Source organism: Cimex lectularius, unplaced genomic scaffold, assembly GCF_000648675.2.
Source record: "Cimex lectularius strain Harlan isolate CLEC.00 unplaced genomic scaffold, Clec_2.1 scaffold244, whole genome shotgun sequence".
Lineage (NCBI taxonomy): Eukaryota > Metazoa > Arthropoda > Insecta > Hemiptera > Cimicidae > Cimex > Cimex lectularius.
Genome location: NW_019393120.1, coordinates 337501 through 364626, shown reverse-complemented (window position 1 = coordinate 364626; position 27126 = coordinate 337501). Strand labels below are relative to the sequence as shown.

The 27126-nt window shown below is 32.5% G+C and overlaps 1 protein-coding gene across 3 annotated transcripts in view; it reads right to left on the bottom strand.

Moving 5' to 3' along the window:
• The window catches only part of LOC106666693 (carboxypeptidase N subunit 2-like), a 259862-nt gene that overhangs the window by 18331 nt on the left and 214405 nt on the right, over positions 1 to 27126 (bottom strand). Inside the window, exon 5 of one of the 3 annotated variants that reach the window (XM_014394049.2) lies at positions 25290 to 25345. The exons of 1 other annotated variant lie outside the window; for it this stretch is intronic. In XM_014394049.2, the coding sequence (XP_014249535.1) occupies positions 25290 to 25303 (14 nt within the window). In that variant the 5' untranslated portion in view covers positions 25304 to 25345. Of the gene's footprint in view, positions 1 to 576; positions 600 to 25289; positions 25346 to 27126 lie in introns of those variants that run through there. One more of the 3 variants, XM_024229902.1, reaches the window with a different exon arrangement.

Here is a 27126-nt window from a genome sequence, read left to right as displayed (position 1 = left end):
CAGGGAGCATCAGTATGTTTAAATGTTAGAAACTTCTTTGAATATGGAAAATGAAATCATAAATCTCAAACAGAAGAAGCCAATTCGCTCAAAAGGAAATTAGTTAGGCATGTTATTTTTTTCAATAATTCTCAGAATTATTCAATTTAATAATGATAGCTTACATAACAAAAATGGTACAATCCATTTGTATATTACTCGCATTTTATCATTTTATACATTCGTACGTAAATATTTTGCAACTGTCAACTTTTCAATGCTCCTATATCCAGTGTATACTTTTAATACATTTAACACAAATATTTACTCCGGGAAGTATTGAACATTGAAACAGCCATGTCGTTGTAAGAATTATTTTTAATTTCAAACCAGTTTCAAAGCTTTACCTGTACCCTATATATACTTATATAATGTTATAATTAAACAGTTTAAAAATGCTTTGAAATTAAAAAGAATTCTCTCTGAAAAGAAAGTAATAAAAAATCCGAAAATATCTGTCCGAAAATATGGTAAGATTAATGAAGAATAGATAAAGACTTGGTCACTGATCCTCGGAGGTCGGGTCACTAGGCTTACCTACACATAAGTACTTGCTGGTGGAAGATGAAGCGTTGAGCATAAAACTAGAAGGCTGCAGGATGAGGTACAGAGTTCCTACTGACCATACAGCACGGGAGACGGGGCACTGATCGATCTCAGGGCTATAAGAAATTTTAAATGTACATAGTATATTTTGTGCTATGCACTTGAGTGAATGCAAATTACTAGCTGAATGAAAGGATTATTTTCCACCTCGAAGAATATGGTATACTCTGGGTGAGAAAGTGTTGCATGGAAGTAATTTATTAGAGTGAATGGAGAGTTTAAATCCACCCGGAGGAATACTGAGTTCTCTGCGGAAGTGAATGTGACCAGACTTTTCTTGTTATGGGAGGTGAAAGGATATCGGCGTCGTCGGAATATCCTGAACCACGACGCAGGAAGTGCGCTTCCGGCTATCTCGCTGCGAGCACGGCGTGTTGTCGGGGTTATCTGCTAATTATTCACCGGGGCATTGGGGGGTTTCTACGGACTTCCGGTGTTTCAGCCGGGGGGCACGTCTCCAGTTAATAGCGATGTTTCCGGAGGATGTGAGAAGTGTTTCATACTCCCTTGAATGCCATGTGTTTGTGTGTTCCTTGTTTTTTTGTTAGCAATTTGACAACCTTCAAGAGGACAACAGTCATACAAAATATGAGAGTCAGTGACAAAGTTGCGCTATGAAACACCCCCCCCCCTCCAAAAAAAGAAAAAAATTATTTAAAGCACAGAGGGCCGGCGATGACTACTTGATGTTTATTGGCCCATAAATAATACATGCAAGTAAATAATAAAGTTGTACAAATATTTATTTTTTATACAAACAATATACTGCATATGATGTTATTTTGTCTGCAAAAACCATCTCCAACTAATACCACCAGCTCGTCACTGTTTTTGAGTTTTCCATTGCATACCAGATTAGAACGACGAGACTTGTAGTTCAACTGCTCGTGCAATCATATTATGCTTCCCATAACTCTTCTACCTGGCATCTAACTTGTTGCTAAATTGAGCATTTTCCTTTTTCAGCGCCCTGATACATTCCTCAAGAAGTGAAAACCGTTTTGGGTGTATGCACAATTATATTTCGTCCTACGGATCATCGAAACTGTCACCATTTCCTTTATTTGTGACATTGTTAGACGCCCTCTTTCTGCCCGCTTATCCTCAATTTGGTCGATGGAACTAGACGATGACATAGGGACCGACGAAACTTTCTTTTTTTATACCTTCCTACTATTCCTTATGTGGGCTTCTAAGTGGTTTTGTACTGAGGTGTTTTTCTTGGTGTTTTTTCGGCTGAGAGTAATTGGAAATTGTTTGAAGGCATCCAACGAGATGCTTTGTACATAATAATAAAACGAGAATCTGGCTTTTTACGTCTGATCTATGATAGATAGTTTTGATAATAAATAAAATAAAAGAAGCATAGTCACACTAATTGTTTTCCCAAGTGCCAACGTGTTAGAATGTGTGTGGCATTTTTGTACGTTAAAACCAAATATTTCTTTGTAATTGGTCACCACAAAATTTCCACTTACAATACTATTTTGGACTTAATACTGAGTCTATGGGACAACTAAGTATTTAGCCGGCTTGAGGGAGGAAAACAGTTCCACTTGACAAAAATCTTGTTTTGAAAAAATAAACATTGATGATAAAATAACGACGCCGAAACTGAAATTCATACTCGCAAATCTTGACCATAAACAATGCTCCAACAATTTTATCATTAAAGGACTTAAGCTGAATTTTCCAATCCAGCATGAGAATGAACAGTGCAACCTATCGCTCTGCCTATGATGATTCTTCGGGTGGGAAACAATATCAAATTAGCAGTTGGATCGGTCAAATCAAATAATCGTCAAATTACGATTTTGCTTTGTTTTGATGAAAATGTGAAGCGGAAAAAAATTACATTAACGTATTTAATAGTCGACATTTTTAAAATAATAATGATGAAAGATCGATTATTATTGCAGAAATAATCTTCGAGATTCAGCGTATCTGGTAACGAAGTTTGAGATGTTTAAATGAATATTTGACCGGTTAAAATCACAGAGTCCTCAACTAAATCAACTATAAATGTCTGTCACATTAAACAATTAAATAAAAAATAAGAAAAGTGTTTAAAAATAAAAGGATTAATTTTAACGTTCTAATTAGATAAAATTTGGTTTGATAATTTTTTGTTTTTCAACATTTTGTAGAGAAGTGTTACACAAAAAGAAAAGATAATTTTAAAAAAATTAAATAAAAAAATTTGTAAACACACATGATAACGGCTATATTTTTTGCTTATTGGGCAATCTTAGTGGAAAACTATAACTTTATTTCAATAATGACCATTCTAGATGGTTACAAGTGGATAGTTGTTAGGGTAGATTGTTAACAGTTTGTAGTTTGTATATTTCCGAACATTTTGGTCTGCCTGCTTGGCCGGTGTGTTCTGACGAAGAAGTACACCACTCCGCATTTTGATTTTTGGTTATAAAGACTTATATTTATAACTGCGATGCTTATAATAATTTTGATTTAACAATTGCAAACAATTGACTCAACCTGAACCGTATTAGATTTTAAATTAACAATTACCTTCTGCTCTAAGTTTATTTGAGGAAACCAATTAAGCTCCGAAGTGGAAATTATTAAATAGCAAATGGTTGGAAAGCGGTTTATTAGGCCCGTTTAAAGTTGCGGCCCGTCCCCACCGAGTTAAATGACTGAGCCTGTGGTTGACTTGGTGAAAGCAATCAACTTAGGAGCCCTACATGACCAATTACGAGGGCATTGTTCCAAAGTCGAGAAGCTCGTAATATAATCTAGAGCGAATAACGAGAGATGAAAGCCCTGTTCTCTTATTTATTTTGCGCCGTACATATTTATTTAACAAACGCCGGCAGGAACGACGGCTCAGGGTTCTCCATACCGGTGAACCAAATCTGCATAGGCCATTCCAACAAACCTTGCCAGGGCGGCCATTAAAATTTAAATGGAATTCAAACAAAGGAGTGTTGCCGTGATTGCGGACACGTTAGGAACTGTGGAATACTGGATCCGTGTCGTCTCGTTTCATCCGGTAAGTAAGCAGATTGTAGCAGAACCGATGGTGTCAACAGAAATCGACATTCAAATCCAATGGGTTGGATTACTGAACTACCTAAAGTTCTATTTTAACAAAGTTCTCCACGGCTTGCCTACGCTAGATCCATTCTTAATTGATTACTGAGAGTTAGTAGGTCGATTGTTCGGTTAACACTTAGTTATTCATTTAATAAACGATCCTTTTAACAATATTTCAATTAATTAAGGTTTTTAGTTGGGCTAAAAAAGTCAGTGTCACGAGCGGGATTCGAACCCACGACCTTCGGCTAGATACACCGCTACTCTACCACTTGAGCTATCGTGCCTTCGATCCGCTCAGACACTAACTTCCCTTCTCAACCCCATCTTTTTGAATTTTCCCTCCTTTTAAGAAACTTCATTTTCTCATTAAACGGTATTTAAGGCAAATAAAGTACAATTTTCGTGTTAAAAGTTATTTTACAGCCTTTTCATGTGACCAATCTAATTCTGTAGATAAAGTTTAACAATTGTACAATACTTAAAACAGAATAAAATAATTTGCTGTTTTAGATGGTAACTAACGTCAAACATTCTACTTTAAAACCAATAACATAAAGGTTTTTGACATTCAATTGGTAGTACAACTTTATAATACAAATTGGCAACAGTTTTCGTTTTAATATCTAGTATCTACGGTTGATAATTCTTTTTAAGACGGCATTTTCTTTGTTAGGAGCCATAAAAGTCGACTAAGCCATTCGCTTTCAGAGGTGAAACAGAATGATATTTTTCCTTCCTCTCCAAAATTCAGATAAGTGGGCTGAAAGGAAAGCACGGAGGGATTGTTTGAACCAAGCTCGCCGGAGGGAAAAAAAAATATAATGAGATTCCGTCAGAATTTAATCCGTTATGCTTGCTGGGTTAAACTGCAAATTGATTGCAATGTCCTTCTTCCGTGCGTATGATAATGGCGCCTTGGGGATTTAGTGGGGCATGAGATTGGAAATCAAAGGGTGGAAATCTCAAAAAGGGGAATAAAAGCTTCTTCTGTTTCCAATCACGTCAAGGAGGGCAAAGGTAACAAGAGGTGTCAGTGGATTAAATGGCGCTTGAGTCCTGTTTGAAGAAACAAATGCCTTAAAGCATAAAGCCCATTTTTTTTAGATTTCTACATACAACTTCTATACAACATCCCTAGAAGGTTTAGTCTCAAAAGTTGTAAATTAATGATATCTTTATCAAAATTTTCCACAACACAATTTAAACAAAATGTCTGCTACAATAAAAAACCAAATACAAGACATAGACCATCAGAGATAACAGCATTTTGCACATTAAAAGAGATGGTTGTGGATACGTTTTCAGAAGATGGGTGAATATATGAATGTAGTAATATTCAATAAAAGAATATATGTTGACGAAATTTGGCAATATGTTTTTATTAGTGTGCTCGAAAGTTAGTCATTGACTACAGCTGTGTATAATACATACTTTTAGACCTTGTCAAAATATTTAAAGCATTATGCCAAATATATTTCGAGATGAATAACTTTAAACCTAAAACCTTCGAATCCCGCTCGTGCCATTTACTTTTTTATCTCAATTAAAAACCTTAATTAATTGTAATATATTAATTGGTCAAGCGGACCACGAAATTAGTGAATTTAATGAATTAATGAAGTATACTTCACTAATGCTCTCCGTGGCCATTTCATTTGTCGTCGAGAATCCAATCCGATTACACGACATTTGAAAAATGGCAAAAAGGAGGGAAAACTCAAAAGGTGGGGTTGAGATAGGAAGTTGGTGTCGGAGTGGATCGAGGTCACGATAGCTCAAGTGGTAGAGCAGCGGCGTATCTAGCCGAAGATCGTGGGTTCGAATCCCGCTCGTGCCATTGACTTTTTTATCACAATTAAAAACCTTAATTAATTGGTCAAGCGGACCACGAAATTAGTGAATCTAAACCTAAAGGCATGACAGAAAGTTCCCTTATTCTTCGAACGGAAAAATGAACTGAGTATGATCAAGCTGGAAAAAAATTGAAGGTATAAAGAGGACCACTCCGGAATAACAAGTTGCGGTTGATAAACTACCACAAGTCATTACGGTGACCGGCCATACGAAAAAAAAACGCCTGATAGTGTTTTCGATACATGAAAGCTTCATAAAAACTGGTGAGGCGTGGATGTAAACAAAAACAACCTAATCCTTTGGTTTTACATTCCAACGAAAAGCTGTGATTTACGCTTTTTTTAATCGCTCTTTTTTATCACCGTATACCTCAGCTTATGTAACTTTTGAAGGGAATGAATGAAAAAATGAAACATGAATTTAAAATAATTCCGCAGAAAATATTTAATTATGAGCTGTATTTCTTATCGTAGGATATAGGATATTAAATCGGGAGTACGAGGTCCCATTGTGTGTGAGCATAAATCCCTACTTGCTTCAAGCCCTGCTTAACAACTATGGTTTAGAAAGGCAAAATTAACATGCAGTAATGCTCTATCCATGACGATTAATTTGAGCAAAATGCAGCCATCTTCTCACCCTCTTATAGAGATTACTCATTAAAAACAACTCAGCGAAAAACTAAATAAAGAAACAAAAATGTTTTTTTGTGAGAAAAACAACAAAAACACACTTTGTATTCACTGTTAGATTGTTTTCGTAAGATAAAGGTATGTACATTAAAATTTATTCCACTTTCGACCATCTGTGTAGTTTCCATCAGGAGTCTAAATATATTTTCTAAATTATTTTACAGTGTGGTAAAATGGATTAATAAATTTACACATCAGTTTGTAATTTAAGCAGGAGAAAGTTGTTAGTTTAATGAAATTAGCGTTAATAATTAGCGTTTTATCTAAAGGCGCAAAAGACCGACATTTATGCATGACTTAACAGTATTGCAGGTTTAGCCTAATCTAGCGCGGTTTATTGCATTAAGCAGATCTTAACTAGATACAACTTATGGAACGATTTTTTAAATTAAATTATTTTAATATCAAACGATCTTAATAATTTAATAAAAATAATATAAATTATAAATTATATAAAACACCGACTTACCCTCCGATAACCCGACAAAGATCACGCCGGCACTTTACACCTCACGATTGAGTTGACAGAGTAAAGAAAGAAAGAAAGGGGGTAAGAGAGAAAGAGAAAGAAAAACATAAAAAGGTAGAGAGAAAGAGAGAGAGAGAGAGAGAGAGAGAGAGAGTGAGAGAGTGAGAGAGGAAAGATAAAAGGATGGAGATAATAAAATAAGTAGATAGAGAATGTGACAGTGAGAATAAAAAAGAAAGGAAACCAAGAAAACAGAGAGAGGAAAAGAAAGAAAGAGAGAGATTTAGAAGATGAGTGAGGGGAAAGATAAAAAGATGGAGATAATAAAATAAGTAGATAGAGAATGTGACAGTGTGAATAAAAAAGAAAGAAAAGAGGGAGAGAGGAAAAGATAGATAGAGAGAGAGAGAGAGAGAGAGAGAGAGAGAGAGAGAGAGAGATTTAGAAGAAGAGTGAGGGGAAAGATAAAAAGATGGAGATAATAAAATAAGTAGATAGAGAATGTGACAGTGAGAATAAAAAAGAAAGAAAACAAAGAAAAGGGAGGGAGTGAGAGAGAGAGAGAGAGAGCGAGATTTAGAAGATGAGTGAGGGGAAAGATAAAAAGATGGAGATAATAAAATAAGTAGATAGAGAATGTGACAGTGAGAATAAAAAAGAAAGAAAAGAGGGAGAGAGGAAAAGATAGATAGATAGATAGAGAGGGAGAGAGAGAGATATTTAGAAGAAGAGTGAGGGGAAAGATAAAAAGATGTAGATAATAAAATAAGTAGATAGAGAATGTGGCAGTGAGAATAAAAAAGAAAGAAAACAAAGAAAGGAGAGAGAGAGGAAAAGAGAGAAAGAAAGAGAGAGAGAGAGAGAGAGCGAGCGAGATTTAGAAGATGAGTGAGGGGAAAGATAAAAAGATGGAGATAATAAAATAAGTAGAAAGAGAATGTGACAGTGAGAATAAAAAAGAAAGAAAGCGAAGAAAACAGAGAGAGGAAAAGAAAGAAAGAGAGAGAGGGAGAGAGAGAGAGAGAGAGAGAGAGAGAGAGAGAGAGAGAGAGAGAGCAGTTATCAATCAAATCAACTTAACATACTTTCATATGTTATGTTTATATTATTATCACATATCATTACTTAAAATTAATGTAATAATAAAATATTAATTTTAGTTAATGTCCACACTTTTAATTCGCTAATGATACGCTAATCAAAATTGTATTTAGAATACATTCAGCAGGATACATTTTAAAATGTAGCTTAAGAGTTATGTAAAAAATTAGAACGGAATGACCCACAGTTACCATACTGATTATTTAAAAAAAAGGGACAACTTTTCACTCTTGAATTACCATGAGAGGACAATAAATTAAACACTGATTGCGAAAAACGACATTTTAAAGCCCTATTAAAACAGAGGTGGAAAGGATTTCTGTGCTTAATATTTTCTCCTTTGGGAGTTAAAACCGGGCAGGATCGCAGAAATCGAGGATTAAGCCTAAACCTGCCAAGGAAATGTATTACAACCGTAAATCTCGGGGGCTTGAGGACAAATTAACTGTTGTGTAAGAAAGGGGAATTAAGGGGGATGGGGATTAGAGGAAACTTGAAAGGAGGCGGGACAACTTTAGCGGCGGCGGTGAAGGTTTGTTCAGACCTCGTATTGTGCACCTCTCCTTTCTTGTTCTACACAAACGTGGTCTTAATTTCCTAGTGTGCATAGAAATTTGGTTTTTCAACCTGACTTTGACAAATCTATTAGATGTTGTTTTTATTTACTTTTTTATTTAATCACAAAATAAAATTAGCAACAATTCACTAATGTATTTTTTTCTTTCTTCACTATTAAATTTATTAAAGTTGAAGTTGAAATTTTTAATGGTAGCAATGTTAGTTTTTTTAAGCTTTCTTATTATGAACTAGAAAAATTTGCATTTTTGGTGAATCGACTTTTCAAATAAGTCATACATTTATAATTTGTTAACACACTGTTTTGTTTTATAAACCAAAATATTCTTGCTTTCATGATAAGTAATTAAAAATAATTAATTTGATTTATTTTTCGTCTTTAAAATAATTAATGTACATGTTAATTTTTGATTACACAAAAAATTCCAGTGAGTTTTTGCATAAGTATTTAATTTAAACCATATATACAAACCTCTTATTTGCTCTCTACAATTTTGAATTTTGAAATTAAATAAACGATTTTAATGAAACTTTTAACGTCATATTACGTCGAAAAATATTCAACACACACAAGGAAAAGTTACGGATTTTGGAATACCTATTTAAATTAAACTTATTTTTGATAATATTATGTCCAAAATTATTATACATGCCAATGAGTCGTAGAAGCTTAGAAAAACTATATATAAAAATAGTAGAAGCTTAGAAAAACTATATATAAAAATAATGTTTCAAGAAATGTGCCTTTTTTTAAATATAGGTTTCTGACTTATTGGTGCATGTATTTATTTGTTGTATATTGTACAGGTTATGTTTGGATTTGTTTAATGCTCTGGGATTTATCAATGATATTATCTTCTTATATTATCTATATCAAAACCTTCGGCTTGACTGGTTTTGATTATAATCGAGAAAGAAAGGAGATGAATACAGACCACAACAAATGGCCGAAGGTTTCGTTTATATAATTCGGTTCTGATTTATTTACATAGTCCAAGTTTGTTTTATTTTGTGCAGGTTACATCAAGTATCCTAACCTATAGCTAGTTTAAAGTTTTCCATGGATCGATACAGTCAATAGGTAATGATTATTCGGAGATCGTGAGATGCGGTCTGGTTTGACTTAGGGTTTAGAAAAACTTTTCTTTATCATGCCAACGTTTCGATCTTCATTGAGATCATCTTCAGGACCTGGGATTTATAAACATTGTTTAAACTTTACAAATATATGTAGGATGTGGGAAAAAACGAATTTATACAATGCTAGAAAATTTTAGATAAAAAAATGAATTTATACAATGATCCAACGTAATAAAAAAATAAAACATCAATATCTCACTGGCATTCTCAACCACGACACATAAGAATGACACATCTACACGGAAAATAAACACTTTGAGTGAGTAAAATACTTTGATTGAATCTATAATTTTCTAACATTGTATAAATGCATTTTATTAAGAAAATTTTTTTCTAGCATTGTATAAATTCATTTTTTTAAATCTAAAATTTTCTAGCATTGTATAAATTCATTTTTTTAATCAAAAATTTTCTAGCATTGTATAAATTCATTTTTTTAATCGAAAATTTTCTAGCATTGTATAAATTCATTTTTTTAATCTAAACTTTTCTAGCGTTGAATAAATTCATTTTTTCCCCACATCCTACATGTATTTGTAAATGTTTATAAATCCCAGGCCCTGAAGATGATCTCAATAAAGATCGAAACGTTGGCATGATAAAGAAAAGTTTTTTTAAAACATACGTCACACCAGACCTCATCTCACGATCCCCGAATAATCATTGACTAACGGTCCACCACACATTTCTATAGGAAATTTTAAAATGACACCACTGATCTACGGGAAACTTTACATTGGTTTAAAAACTTACAAATTAAATGTAATGGTATACATTTGTCCAACGTAAACATACACTGGGCACATGCTTAATATTTCTACCTATTAGAAAAAGTTTCGTTGAAATCAGTGTGCTTACGTCCATGGTAATGTACCATCAAAAGCTAAAACTTGCATTAAAAAATAATAAAAGTGATACAAAGTAATGGGCCAGTTCAATGGCCAACTCTTAACTCAGATTAATCCTTTCAACATAAGAGGAACTCTTAAAAATGGAGTTTATTAGTTACGACTAAGGACGACCTCAAAGAAAGGATTCAAAATACTGTGTTCTTATGAGAGTAGAGAATCAGGATTAACTCTTGAAAGCAGGAAATCTCTCATCAAAGATTATCAGGCTTATTTTTTAAGAAAGTGGACATTTTGCACATTCAATTTAAGTTTTAGGAGCTTTTTCATGTTTGTACCAGAAAGTCTTTTTGTTTTATTTGTATTACTTTCATTATTTTTTATTAGCAATTTCATAGGACTCATACATAGCAACAGAGACAATCGTCAGCCAGTGTGAAAGAATACTTGTACATCTACGTTTTTTTATGACAACGCAATTGTTTATTAACAATTTAATTAGACGGGCCACCTATTCGATTTTGGGCAATAATTTTGAAATTAGATATCAAATTACAGGAAAATATTCTCCAATAAAGTTAATGAAGACATACCAAAAACGATTGATATATTTTTATGATTTCAAAGTAATATATAATTTAAACAGACGTTCAGATAGTAAGATAAATGTCGGAAAAAACGCAAATACAAATCTTTTCGTCGTATATTTTGTCCGTCGTTTTTTATTTTGTGGATTCCTCGAATTATTATCCCGGAATATTAAACAGTCCACTTCCATATTTGAATAAAGTATTCCCCAGTATCGATGACAGAAATTTTCTTATCTTTTTTATTACTTCTACGGCAATGGCAAACAGTCTTTCTCTCCTGGGGACATGGACTTATAGGTTTATGATTTCTTCCTTCTCCGGCCCGATGTTTAGTTCCTTGAAAAGTGAATGTGAAGGAATATGTGAGTTTGTCAGGGGTATAAGAGGAAGTCAAATATTGGATCATGGACTCCACCCTTTTTTATTTCCGAACGTAATATATTGACGATAAAAAATGCAAAGAATGGTATATACAGAAACATATTGTGAACATATCGGAAATAATCTGTTTTCCTCTTGTTTTATTTAGGCGAAGATATAAAAAAATAGGAATTTTTTTTAGTAAGAAAAAACATTTATGAAAGTACTGAAACAATGTATATATTAATACGTTACCAAATAATAATAATTTAAAAAATATATTATTTATTAATTATTTATTTTAATAAGAGTTTAACAATTCTCATATTTGCCTTCACAATCTGATGACAGTAAACCAAACTTCACATATCAAAAAATTTTCTTAACGGCTAAATTATATTTTTTATTAGGCTAGAAGGGTGTGTAAAAGAGATCCAAAATTTGCCGTTCAAGTATCATGTAATTTCGTTTTAATTCCCGAGTCTTGGGAAAATGGCGAGGAAGTGGTAAGTACCGTCCATTAATTTATAAAAAAAACAGTTGATAACATTCAGTATCAGCCCAGAAGAAATGCAGCTTTTTAAGTTTCATTTTAATACGGTCTCTTATTGAACTTTATAAATCCTAGAGATATTGCTACTGAGGTAAACTGCGCATTCATTTTTCTTTCAGAGTAGATTCATCCCATCCATTTATATTGTCTAAACACAGATCTCTGCATTCACATTCCACATCCATAAAGAAAATATTTTTTGTCTTGAAACATGCCTATTTTACTATGATTGAAAAAAGTAAATCACTAATATTTGGGTGTCATTAACAAACATCGAATGGCGGAATAAAAACGATAATAATGAAAAAAATACAAAAATTTAATATCCCACGTTCCTAGCTTGTGTCAGATTTTGTCAGTATCTTTGGCTTCGTCTATACCGACTTATTTTTTTTTATTTTCGAAAAGGTTAAAAAAGTAGGTACCAACTCGAGTAGTACCAATTTGACACTTAAAAAATGAACCTATAGAATGGTGAAAATTAAAATATTACTTTTGACAGAATATTTGATCGTACTTCCAAGTTAATGATTTCAGTTATTAAAGTTACTTGTACATGGTTTTGGCCATTTAGTAATGTCCGGTAAAAAGATTTTACACACTTCTTCTTATAAAAAGTCTTTTCACATATAGTGGTTCCTAAAATTATTCTTAAATTTTATTTTATTTTTACAGTGTTCTAATGTTTCTTACTTAACTTATAAATACTATTTTCAATGTTTTAGTATAATTACATCCTTGTTACTTTAAGATAATATTATGATAAAATAATAAAAAAGATTATTTTTATATAATATCTTGAAAATCCAATAAAAATTAGTAACACCAAATTTTCGTAAAATAGTAACAGCAAATGTATGCATATAAAACTATTAATATCACTGTTTTTTTTAGTATTTTATATAACCTTCGCTTGTTGGAATCACAAAATTGACTTTATTGGGTATCGAATGAACTAATTTAATTATCCAATCTGAGCCAAAAATATTAAATTCATGTTATCTGAGAATGTGAGAAAATAAATTTCTGTGAAAATTGAAATTTAATCTCATCCATGCGCTTTTGAAGAAGTCTAGAAGTCTTTTTTTATTTACTGAAATGTAAGTTGACCGGCAATTGTGATTGAATTTTTAAAAATATTTTTTAAAAATATAATTGCCCCTTTTGTTGTCAATAAGTAGCGAAGCCTTCCCAGATTTAGGCACTTTTTATTTATTTTATACTTTAATATATGTTTTAAATATTCTGAACTATGCATCTTATTAGGCAATTTATTTGCAAACTATTTATAAAAAATAAATTATCCGGTTTCCACGAGAAAAACAAACGAGTTCCCGATTTTTTCGACCATTTTGGATCCCAATTCAAAATAGATCTCCACTGCCGCGAAAATCACTAAGAATGAATATTTCTATAGGTATAAACGATATTAATAGGATACACAAAACAATCGCAGAGGGTTACAAAAATCTCCGTGTTAACTATTTTTGGTAAAATTATATAAAACTTAGGTTTTAATTTTTATTTTCACTTTCTTTCAATAATGATATCATTCCTTACATTTTTTATTTTAAATTTAGCTTTATCTCCGATTTTTTACGAATAATTCTCAAAATAATTGTTTAATAGTAATTTACGGTTTCAGCAAAAATGGCGTATGAATTTTGTCTGAGGTAGTATGTTTCTTCTGTTTGTGTATTTGATGTATATATAAATGTATTTTACCTTCTAATTTGCGTTATTAAGAAAATTAGCAATTTGCTAGGTCGAATAATTTAACGTAATTGTTATTGGAGAAATATGTAGGCTATGCTCTGTTTGTAAAGGGTCAGACGTTGTGGTCATGAGAGAAAAGTTTATGGAATGATCTGTGGACGAATATCGGGTTTCCTGTTGGCCATTATCGACGTACACACCGTACTTGGGGCCAAATTTATTGCCATACTCTTCACCGGAAATGAAATCACATAAAGAATCTATTAAAAGCCGAAACGGCCGTCTAATTCGATTAGCCTGTTTTCTTCTAATAGGGCGTGTGTCGGCCCTTTTATTTAACAAGAGGAAAGATTAAATATGTTCAAGAAGATTTATTAAACCCTCCATCCCGGCCTCTACATGTACTTTTACGGTTTCATTACGAGGTGAGATAAATCTTAAACTTTATTAGCTTTTACGGAAAAATAAAATTCCTCCGGGAGGCCGCTTTTTAAACATTAGTTTTGTTTTTGTAAAAAAGAAAAATATGATCATTAAGGAAGAACTTTGTCGTACAGATTTCCATTGTTTTGTGAAAATTAATGTCCACGGACACGGAAGGAAACAAAACACAGAATCCATTTTTTCGCTTTTATTTAATATTCAAAATTATTTGAAAACAAAGTTGCCTTAATTATCGCTATTTTGCATAATTTAATTATGCAGAAGAACAGTATTATTACTTGTAAATATTTCATTATTTTATATTATACATTCATTTAGGCTCTAAAATGTTACGTTTTCCTTAATCTTTTTGTTGTAAAGAGGTTACTACCTAAAACATAAAAGCATTAATATTTTATTTATAATATAAAATTCTATCTTTTAGAGCATTTTCGACTGGAGGAAAATGTAAAATACGATCACTGGATGTACTCTAAAGAAAGTGTGGTGATTAGTGACCGTTGGTCGATGATTATTCGGAAATAATGAGATGCGGTCTGGTGTGATGTAGGTTTCAGAAAAACATTTTCTTTATCGTGTCACGTTTCGATCTTTATTGAAATCATCATCAGGGCCTGGGATTTACAAATATTTTTGAATTTAACAAATACATGTAGGATGTGGAAAAAACAGAATTTACACAATGCAAAAAATAATTTTTTATATTCAATCAAAGTATTTCTACAACACGACACGCAAGAATGGCACAATTATTAAGAAAACAAACACGTTGAGCACTGAAGATGATCTCAATAAAGATCGAAACGTTGGCATGATAAAGAAAACGTTTTTCTGAAACCTACATCTCACCAGACCGCATCTCACTATTTCGAATAATCTAAAGAAAGTGTTGAAAGACTTGGGGAATGTCAAAATCTCACCCATAACTGTTTGCCAAAATGATTACTTTGTAAAATATTATACATATTTCTTATGAAAAACATAAAACCAGATAGTATTTTATAATTATTAACCATCTATTAAGTAATTTTAATTATTCAATAACAGTTAATTATCATCCTTTTACGTTGTTGTCTCCATAGAAGCATAGAAGATATTTCTCTGGGCCCTTTACTATAGATTTTTTCTTGACGTAATAATAATTAATAAAATTCGCATTTCAAATGTATTCAAAAATCTCGGCTCAATGTGTAACAATTAATTTGATGATGGTTATCAGCGAAGCATTTAAGTATAGAGAAGACATGAAAAGGATGGTTTCTACAAAATAAACTTTATCTTTCTATTACACAAAAACATGAAAGCAACATAAGAACAACGAGCAAAACACAAGTACAAATTTATCAGAAATGCCACGTGCTTCAATTTATATCAATGTTGTAACACAAGTTGAAAAATTCCCGAAGGCACTGTCCATTCTTTTCGAACTGTGCTGTTTTAGCTTCTAGCCCCGTGGTGACGGGGTAGAATAAGAAAGGGGGCGAGTGTTACCCTCCGGTCCCGTTTATCGCCGTCCACCCCTGGTAGGCACTCCACCACGCTCCCACGGCTTAATCCGCCCTTGCCTATATATATATCCATATATAGGAAATCGATAATAGCTCGGATATTCTTTATTTAGCCAATTTTCGTATTCTCCGATTTTTATTTTAATAGGTAGGTGTTTGGTAGGGTGGTTTCGCTTTAACGCAATCGTTATAATTGACCCGCAGTCGAAAATACGACGCTTTACCGTTTCGTTTAATTTTTTGGTCGGTCAGTTTGTAACTAATTGGTTTTTAAAAATTTTCTTAAATATTAGAATGAGGAATGATGTAGAAATGCCTTTTCCGAAGTTCGAAAGGTTTTATGTGTTTGTTTGGATATAGTTTTTATATTATTCGATTTATTATTTTTATTTAGTGGTCAATTGAACAAGTTACTTCTTTCAATTGATTATTCTTTCTATGTAAGGTCTTGGTTGAGATAAAAAAGTCAGCGACATGAGCGGGATTCAAACCCACGACCTTCGGCTAAATACGCCGCTGCTGTACCACTTGAGCTATCGTGACTTCGATCCTCTCGGATACCAACTTTTATCTCACTCTTCAGCAGTTCAAATTTTCCCTCTTTTTTGCCTTTTATGCCTCAGTCGAAGGTCGAGGGTTCGAATCCCGCTCGTGACACTGACTTTTTTATCTCAACCAAGACCTTAGATAAAAAGAATAATTAATTGAAAGAAGTAACTTGGTGAATTGACCACTAAAACGTAAATGGATTAATATTTAAAAAGTAAAAGAATTATCATTAGTATATCTCCATAAGTTGCCGAGTGAATTGAGCTGAATCCAAACTGAATGTCTGGAATACTACTAAAATTTTCATTTGTTGGCAATAATTGTCGGAGAAGTAGTTTCTCTAGAACTACTGCAAGGATAGAAAAGAAGTCTCCTTTGTAATTGGTTGGTAGGAACTAGAAAGGTGAGAAGGTATATTTGGCTTATGAACCATTTTAATTATAGAGAGCTTCAATTGCAATGGAAAATATGTGATCCTGAGTACAGCGTTGTGTAGGTATGTTAAGTAATGTACGCCTCTGTGGGGTAAATTTTGCAATATTTTTGTTATAATTATTTAATACCCTGGAGCTTTATGAGAACTTTTTTTTTCATAAAATCCATTCAAGAATATTGAAAAAAGTAAAGGTGATATTAAACAACAATTTGATAATGAAACACTCCTTTAAACGGTTTACTAAGTTTTAAATTATCGAATGTGTGTGAATGTGAGCGCATTTGTTAGATTATCGAATTATTTTAGTAATCAAAACGTAGAGTAACTTATATTTAGTAAAATGAGATATAATGTATTAAACTATAAGATTTTCACTGTAGGGTAAAAAATGCTAAATTCGAACAGTAGGAACGATTTGTATACACGGAAAGTACACCGGATCCAAGAAAAGCTGATTTCTGGCTATTCAGTTCTTAGAGGCTTGCTGTTTATTCGAAAAAACTAAAGTCAGCCTTCTATCCCACCCTTGAAAGGATTTCTGGAGGAAGCTCACCGTAAGAGATATTTGAATAAAACAGCGACCACGTTGCGAGAAAAAAAAAACAAAAACAAAAAAGACGTCAAAACCGTCTTTGTATTCCCACCAAATTACCATGTTTTCAGTACGCTTGCATACAAGGGCGAAAGAGATTTTTTTAACAAAATTTATCAAAATATTTAATAAAAAATGATATCCTTCAACTGTGTCGCGACCTGGTAGCCCCAAGAAGATTTAAAGGACAATATATCACATGGAAGTAAGTGAAATGAGAGAAGAGTTGTCATGAACGGCCAAACACAATTCCTCGTGACGACCCGTAGATAAATTGAGTTCTCCTAAATTGGTTTCCTTAAATAATTACACAAAGGTACTTACGGAAGACGTAGTGCTTTTGTTGTCTTAATTAAAATTTCAGCAGTGAAGTGAGGAGAGTTTTTAAATTTTAATACATAGATGGAACAGAATTGAAGAATAAAATGACTTAAAAAACGTGCCTACATTTGCCTTTTACATACAAAAAAAATACGATTTTTTTTCTTTTTTCATGAAAAATACGTAAAAAAAGTGCCTAAAGTGCCATTTGCATCCAAAAAGACAATACATTTTTTTTCGATTTTTTGGTTTTTTTTGCGTTTTTCATGGAAAATACGTAAAAAACGTGCCTACGAGCCTTTTACATCCCAAAAAGACAATAAATTTTTTTCGATTTTTTTACCTTTTTCTTGAAAAATACGTAAAAAACGTGCCTACGAGTCTTTTCCATCCAAAAAAGACAATACATTTTTTCGATTTTTTGGTTTTATTTTACGTTTTTCATGAAAAATACGTAAAAAAACATGTCTACGAGCCTTTTACATCCAAAAAAAAAAACAATACATTTTTTTCGATTTTTTCAGGTTTTTGCGTTTTTCATTTAAAATACGTAAAAAAACGTGCCTACGAGCCTTTTACATCCAAAAAAGGCAATAAATTTTTTTCGATTTTTTTTCGTTTTTCATAAAAAAATACGTAAAAAACGTGCCTACGAGCTTTGTGTATCCAAAAAGACAATAATACTTTTTTCTATTTTTTTGGAGTTTTTTTTTTGCGTTTTTCATGAAAAATACGTAAAAAACGTGCCTACGAGCCTTTTACGACCAAAAAAGACAATAAATTTTTTTCTTGATTTTTTTGTTGTTCAGTGCATTAAAGAAAATAAGATTAGAAAAAATAAGATGTGTAAACAGTCAAAATGGTAAGTCAAATCATCACCTTTCCTTTTTGATGAAAAAATGTTCATTTATAAAACCGTTCTACAATGCAAAATTTTGCAAGTATATACGAGTATATAATATATTGTTTAACGATTTTCAGTTTTAATATAAAAATAGAACTTAATCCTCTGTTTAGGAGGTTGATGATATCATGCTACAATAAGTCGATTTTTAATGTCCAATTGATTTTATTACCCACTGGTTTCAACCCACTGGGTCAATCTCAAGGCCCTTCAATCAACATTCCTGTCGTTGTTTTAAAAAATTTTTTATAAAAACAGTAAATCTGTACACAAGTACACTTGTATAATATAATCTTTAAAACACAGGCACTTTTATATTATATTTTTTTTAAAACTTAAATTTATACATCTTCCAACGATATTTCTAAACAGCAGACTGATATATCAGAGATGTGTTGTCTCTGTACGTTAGAGGGGTCACCTGTGGGGTCACTGAGGAATTGATCGCTCTATCTGAAAATAAAACTTTATTATGCCTTATAAAAATTACCGTTTATAAGTTTTTGGAATGCAATGACAGCCGTCTATCGTTTGGGTAAATGCTTTCAAAGGAAAGGTTTTTTTTAATAAGTGGGGCCTAAATAGAAATGTACATTGTTGAAACCAAGTAATGTTTGGACAACATACATTTGAAAAAATTGGATGGTTTTTCATGAAAAATACGTAAAAAAACATGCCTACGAGCCTTTTACATCCAAAAAAGACAATCAATTTTTTTTTCGATTTTTTTTGCGTTTTTCATGAAAAATACGTTAAAAAAACATGCCTACGGGCCTTTTACATTCAAAAAAGACAATTTGTTCGATTTTTTGGTTTTATTTTGCGTTTTTCATGAAAAATACGTAAAAAAGCATGTCTACGAGCCTTTTACATCCAAAAAAGAAAATAAATTTTTTTCGATTTTTTTTTTTGCATTTATCATGAAAAACACGTTTTTAAAGGACGGTTTTTTGAAAAAATAAGTAGGGCCTAAATATAATTGTATATAGTTGAAACCAGGTAATGTTTGGAGAAGATACATTTGAAAAAAATTGGACTATGACAGTATAAAATTCTTGAAGGTTTTTTCAATGCAGATAGAAAAAACAGGAAAATTGATGTTATATAGAGAGAAATAGTGAATTGGTCAAGATGGAAAAAAGTTGCAAAACATACAACCTAAAAGAAGTGAGGCAAAGAAAATTAGGCACACATAAGATTAAAACGTACATAAATAAATAGATGTACAGAAAGATAGAGGAGGAATAGAGAAGAGAGAGAGAGAGAGAGTGAGAGAGAGAAAATGAGAGAAAGAGAAAGAGAAAGAGAAAGGGAGAGAGAGAGGGAGAGAGAGAGAGAGAGAGTGATAAGACGAAATGCTACTACATTCTTAGTCTTATTAAAAGAGCAATGAAAGAAGTGAGAAAGAAAAACGTATTTCGAAGAAAAGCGGAAAGAAATTGTCTAACCGCAACAGCATTTTGTTGTTGCTTCATTTGACGAATTAAAAAAAAATATTTAAAAGAATATTATTATTATTATTATTCAAGGTTTACACAGATAAATAAACAAAAAAAATTGTTTTGCAATTAAATTGGTCTTGGGTGCAATTATTGTTATTATTATTATCAATGAATTGTCACATAATTTATATTTTCATTCATAATAGAAAAAAGAAATTATTAGGGACAAACTGTATTGGTGAAGTAAAAGTACAGGGAAGAGACAATGGGAATGAGATGTCCCTAAAGGCTCATAATTTTTCGGACGCCGTTGACTTTAGCACCAACTTTTCCCGGCTTCTTTAGTTTCCCTGGGGCTTGCACTGGTCTACCAACTTTATCCGTTTATCCAAGACTTATCTGATTAGGCTAATGGATAAGGCGGACTTGAGTTTTCCACGATAACGTTTCGTCGATTTATTCTCGATGCATAAAATCAAACAAACTTGGACAACTGGAGAGAATTGACTAACAAATTCAGTAATTCAGTATCTGGCTTTCGCAGACCCCGAATTCACTAGTGATTTTTTTCACCTCGGTGCAATTTGAAAAAAAAAAGAAAAATTAAAACTGAAAGAAACCACCACTTTTCTATTCATGATTTGTGTTGAAAAATTCCCAACTTATTTGAAAGTGAACAGTTTGAGAGCCATATAAGTTCGACAAATGACGTCCATCGCATGAATTTAAAATATGTTAACTCTAGTACGTTTTACTAAACCGGCTGGAATTTCAATGTAAAACGTAAAATATTTCATTTTTAACAAAAAAAAAGCTATTAGTAATTAAAGGACGGCTTTTAGTGTAGGAAAAACAATCAAAACCTACAATAAAAATCTTAAAACGAACAAAATCATGAAATAGATATCTCCAAACATGGAAAAAAGTGTAAGAAAAACTAGAAACTATCATTTAACATAATGTCAATTTTATTTACCTAATAAAATTAATTACTGTCTTCGTCAATGTTTATGTTCTAATAGTTTCGTTTATAAACATTGGATCATATTCAAGTGACAATTTCATTTACCTTATAAAATTAATGGTTGTCTTAGCCAATGTTTATGTTCTAATTGTTTAGTTTATAAACAAGAGATTATATTCATTAAACTCGTTTAATTTTAAAATAAACATTTAGATACCGACAATAAAGCAATTTTTAAAATTTTTAAACTAAGCATGAAAAAGTAAGCGCATAAAAAACCACTTAAAGTATAATCAAATTTAACTAGTAAAATATTAATAACAATAAAGTACAACAAATTAATTTTTCATTGTAATGGAATACCACATACATCGTTAAGTTTTTCCTTTCAGGTTACATCTTCTGTCATCCATAATTGTATTTCTGAGTAGAAAACTGAGAAATGAGAAGTGAGAAATTCGCAATAGATGGAACATAGAATGTTGAAAAGTTGAAGAAAAGCACATTATAAAAATACCACATTGCTTTTATGCAAAAGATAATAAACCTCAAAAATTGGGAAAAATGCACTTTTTTCAGTCACACATAAAAATATGCAATAACGCCTAAACGAGCTATTTCATGCAAAGAGTAGCGTCAAAAGAAAGTCCTCTCCTTGATTCCAATTTCTGACTTGGTTTCATTGCAACGGGGGTCAGCAATAAAACGAAACAATTGCAATAGGATCCCGTTTTTCTCGTAATAAACGAATTTTAAATACAAAATAAAATAATGTTTATAAATTAATTCATCACATTTTGAATTCAATTTCAAATATAAGTATATTTTTAGCTGTACAAATCTCATTCCCCTGGCCGGCTGACCTCTACGGTCATTTCCGGCTACTCATATATTTTTCCATCTCGCGTTTTTCATTATTACCAGTATCAGGTATATGGTATTCATTGCTGTTTCTAATATTTAATCCTTCCACACGTGGCATTATAGTCCTAATTCTACCTATTACAAACAATAATCGTACCAAGTTTAGTAAGATTCAGAATATTCGAAGTACCACTTAGGACACACCGTACTACTACAGTATTATATTTCACTATATGTTTAAATTTTGGATTTTAAACTTACAGAAAGCGTCTTTTAAACGATTTAAGATTTATTACACTACATTACGATTTTCTAATCCCTCGTTTAAGTTTTATTCAATGGATTAATTTTTTTATTACTAATTAATATTTATTTAGAAATCGTGAGATGCGGTCTGGTGTGATGTAGGTTTCAGAAAAACATTTTCTTCGTCGTGCCAACGTTTCGATCTTTATGGAGATCATCTTCAGGGCCTGGGATTTACAATCATTGTTTACATATACCAATTACATTTTTGATGTGGAAAAGTGAATTTATACAAAGCAAAATATATTGTTTTATATATTCAATCAAAGTATTTCAACTCACCCAAAGTGTTTGTCTTCTGTGTAATTGTGCCATTCTTGCGAGCACAATTACACAGAAGACAAACACTTTGAGTGAATAGAAATACTTTGATTGAATATAAAAAAAATATATATATTTTCCATTTTTTTCTTGTTTTTCTGTTTTTTCTGAAACCTACATCACACCTGACCGCATCTCACGATTTCTAAATAAATATCGATTAACGGTCACTAATCACCACACACTACTAATTAAGTTACTATCTGAGTTCAGGGCAATGAATAACATGAATAACTATTATAAAACACACACACACACACAACTGCAATCAACATAAAAGAGTGAAAATACCATTCAGTGACAGCAGTGTTTTGAACAGAAAATTGTTTTATTTGTTCTCGCAGGTCGTTGGGCCATTGTGTTTTGAGACATCTAGGCGTATTGTCCGGAAATGACCGGGGTGAAAGTTTCAACATGTGTCGATTGAATTGTGATTGGAGATTTTGGTGAATTTTTTAATAACTAAATCTCGCAACATGTTTAATGCAATGGATGTCTAAAGCATAGTATAAAATGGCGCGTTAGGCGCGTAAGGTTTGAATTCGTATGAGGTTAGGAGTTTAATTGAATTCTGCAGTTCAATGTCGTAATTATCTATTGGTTTTGGTGTATATTTGTCTTTTGTTGTCCAAAGGTAATTAATTGGGAGGGTCGATTCATTTATCGTTTTAAGCCGTGTATGTGATTCGAAGAGAATCGCTTGTGTAAATACATCCCGAGGTAACGGACGACGTTTTTGCTAGGAAGTAACATTGTAATATACTGGGGTGAGAGTGACGTACTGGAGGGTAATGTTTATGGATTTAGATTTAGTTGCGTTTCGTTTAATATACCATTTGAAAATCCACTGCTTTATTGTGTAGAACCGAATTTATAAATATCGGTCAGGTATGATAGATTCGTGATTGGATGTAAAGAAATGGTAGAAATGGTCGGAATGAGAAAGGATATCGGACAACGTAATTGGGCCCATGACGCTACCCTTTGGAACTCCTGCATTCGACCTGCAAAAAAGAGGAATAGTATCCGTCCCAAACTCTAAAGTATCTATTATTTCCTTTTTTACAATTTCTATTACCTTTGAAGTTATAGAGAACGGTTTAATGTCTCAATCAGAAATATAACGTTTGGAACACAGCATCGTCATAAGCCTAATGCCAGGAACACACTTACCCGATGCTACGCCATGCGACGCTACCAGACGCCTTGCCACGTTTTGGGAGGTGTGCACATCTATTCGACGCAAGCACCCGTCGCGTACAGTCCACAGCGTTTATCACAATAATCACTATCACAATCGCAACGCATATTTTGTTCTTAATGCACTATTTTGAGCAAAACCTTGTAGAGCCATGTAATAAATTGTTAGTTAAATTTCATGAGCACAACCATCTAATAAATTGTTTGTTAAACTTAATTTTTTTAAATAAAGTTACTCCTAACCATCATAATTATACAATGTTTATAAAAACCTTCGCATTTTTGATCTCGTTTAATTTGGTTTACATTAAAATAACATGTAATTAAAATAACGAAAAAATTACATGTACTTAATTTGAAATAAACTAAAAAAATATGAGTGTTCTGATGGTACCCGACATTACAAAATGGTGTAATTTTACGAGGAAAACTATGAAATAAATAGTTAATTAAATTTTATGAGCAAAACCGTGTAATAAATTGTTCCAATTTTAGTATATGTACCGCCGAAGCGAGTAAAATAAATTGTTAGTAAAATTCATTACATCAAAAAATCGTATTCCGCTGTTTTGATTAATTTTCTACCAAACCATTAAAATTAAATTTTTACATAAAAACTAATTAATATTTAATCACAGTTAATTTGGTTTTTATTAAAATAAGTATGTTGTAATTAATATAACGACAATAATACATGTAGTTTGAATAAAAATATGAGTGTCCGGTTCTTTTGTCTTCGACTGTACTCGATGCGACCCGACGAAAATCTGGACAGTGGGGATCGCAGAGCGTCTGGTAGGTTAGCGTGGCATAGCATCGGTTAGATGTGCACGGTAGTGGTAATGCAACCTTATGGAAAATCGGAGTTTGGATTTGCGTCGGGTAGCATCGGGTAGTGACGCATGGCGGAGAATCCGGTAAGTGTGTTTCTGGCTTAACCATAACTATCTTTCAACCCGAATGATAGCAATAACAAGTATATTAGTAATAAGTATTAATAATTCATTAGAGTTTGTGGTCCGCTTGACCGAATAACATTTTTCAATTAATTAATCTTTAATAATGTATTGATTGATATAAAAAAGTCAGTGTCACGAGCGGGATTCGAACCCCGACCCTCGGTAAATACGCCGCTGCTCTAACCACTTGAGCTATCGTGATTTCAGCCAATACCTTACATAAAGATTAATTAATTGAATAATAATAATAATAATAATACTATCAGCTAGCCAGGCAGGTTTTTAAGTCGACGAAGTCTACTCAAACTACTCTGAAACTGCCTAAAAAAATTGTAATTAACAAATAGTTTAACGGTGAGGGGATTTCAGGTAAAGAGGCAACAGACGTCGTTATAAAAAAGGAAACTCGGAACAACATATAGGTCCAAATCAATTTTGCAACATAAATTATAGCCACATTAAAATGAATATTAAAAATAATACTGGAATATTGGGTCTTTAAAGGCCACAACAAATACGGGGAATATGTGCCAGCAAGGAGGGCAAGTAAAAACACTGGTCCCAAAAACGACCCCAGAAGGTGGAAGATATCGTCAATAGAAAGACTCAAAAACTCTAACTGGTAAATAGGTTGTCTTCGAATGATCGAATTACAAGAACAGAATCGATGTTGGGGTGTTGAGGGAAGACAGCCGTATTGAAAAGTAATGATCTTGGGTGTATTTCAATTTGTTAAGTACCAAGTAACAATTTGTTAACCTATCTATTTTTATGTTTGTGTTTTCCAACGTTATTTAAAAATATTATTAATTTTTTTTCGTTTCAAGTTTATTTATATAATTTCAGATGTAATTATTGTAATTAATAGTCACTTTTTTTCTTTCATCCTCTCTTCTTTAAATTTGCCAGTCGAAACCAGTCTGCATATCTGTAAACAAAATAAATGAAATGAATAGATATATTTGATTACAAAATAACAAAATAAATGTGTGGTGATTAGTAACCGTTAATCGATATTTATTTAGAAATCGTGAGATGCGGTCTGGTGTGATGTAGGTTTCAGAAAAACATTTTATTTATCGTGCCAACGTTTCGATCTTTATTGAGATCATCTTCAGGGCCTTGTGTTGTCTGCATTTCAGCAAAAAAGTTCTCTGATTGATGGCCGATGCGAGTTTCTTCTCATTGGTGCCGATGTCTTTCAGTATACTTTTAGCTTCGTGTCCATATGTAGTTGCAATTTGTTCATAGAATCCCATGTTCTTCGTTCTTGTCGTGTAGAAATGTGTGGTGATTAGTGACAGTTCGAAATTTATTTATTTAAACTTTTTTGCTGAAATGCAGACAACACAAGGCCCTGAAGATGATTTTAATTAAGATCGAAACGTTGGCACGATAAAGAAAATGTTTTTCTGAAACCTACATCACACCAGACCGCATCTCACGATTTCTAAATAAATAACAAAATAAAATTGATCGTACTATGAATAATTGATGTACTAAAAAAACTGGGTTTTATTATTAGTGTATAAAAGCCCATAAGTATGTCGGGTTTGAATGAAGGGCCGCTGGTTTCGAACCCGGGGCCTTCACCTTACGATGAACGTGATGAACGCCGTGTCAACGCCTAAACCGTTGCGGCCACCGACGCTATTTACTGAGGTGATAATCTACCAAAGCTATTAAAGATTCAATTGTCTTTTGTTGTCCCATTGATGATGCCACCAGTTATAGACAAAAATGATTAATTGTAGTTTTCGACATTCAGGCTTCAATATATATGAATCCCAAATAATTGAAAGTATTGTTTAATGATTTAAATACATTAATCACTGCTGCCTTTTGCACTATTGTTCTAAATTTATGGCTTGGAATTAAAACAAAGCTGTCCAGGGGTGAAAGCAAATGTGTTGTTTTGATTTCCAGAGCCTTTCTATACTTCAAAGGATTAAAGGTCGTTTCTAAAATTAACCTTTTCAACCAAACCGCTAATGAAAATCAAAGGCATTGTTAACCACAGCTTACATAATATATCCGTTAAATTATAATTTGCTTTCCATTAAACAACGATGTTTTTTTGTAATTAGTTTTTAAACAAGTTTCTTGTCTTTTATCTACGTGACATAAGGACTGTTAAACCGGGACAAACGTGGCAAACGTCGCGGTGTGAAAATTTCGCGCGATTAATATCAGTGTGTACCACGGAGAAAGTTTGTCTCTGCTCAAGAATAAAGTTTTCCCTCCCCAGCATCTGAAATTTGCACATGTATTGCGGTGAGGGTTTATAATGAGCTTAGTTGGGGAAAATGTGTGTTTGTGAGGACCTAGAAGGGATTTGACGTGAACTCGCTCGTTCTGCGAAACTGGAAAACTCTCCAACCGCGGGTCGAAGGGAAAACCACATTTCGACGTTGGCTCAAGTCAAGTTCAGGACCAACCGCATTTTTTATGTATATTTTGTAATATTTTTTATTTAATATCAGTCAGTCTTTGTGTTTTGGTATAAAATTAACCTTATAACTTTAATGAATCAATGACAGTTTTACTTTAGTGTTACACGGCCTTTCTCTTCTGTCTTATGTTTGGTCTATTTTCTTTAAAAACAATTGTGCCATCGCTCTTAGCTTCCGGGTAACTCGTTCTTTCTTTTGAACTAGGAAATACAAACCTATCAGGCAGCATTATTTTTTACCTGGACCTGCTTTTCTC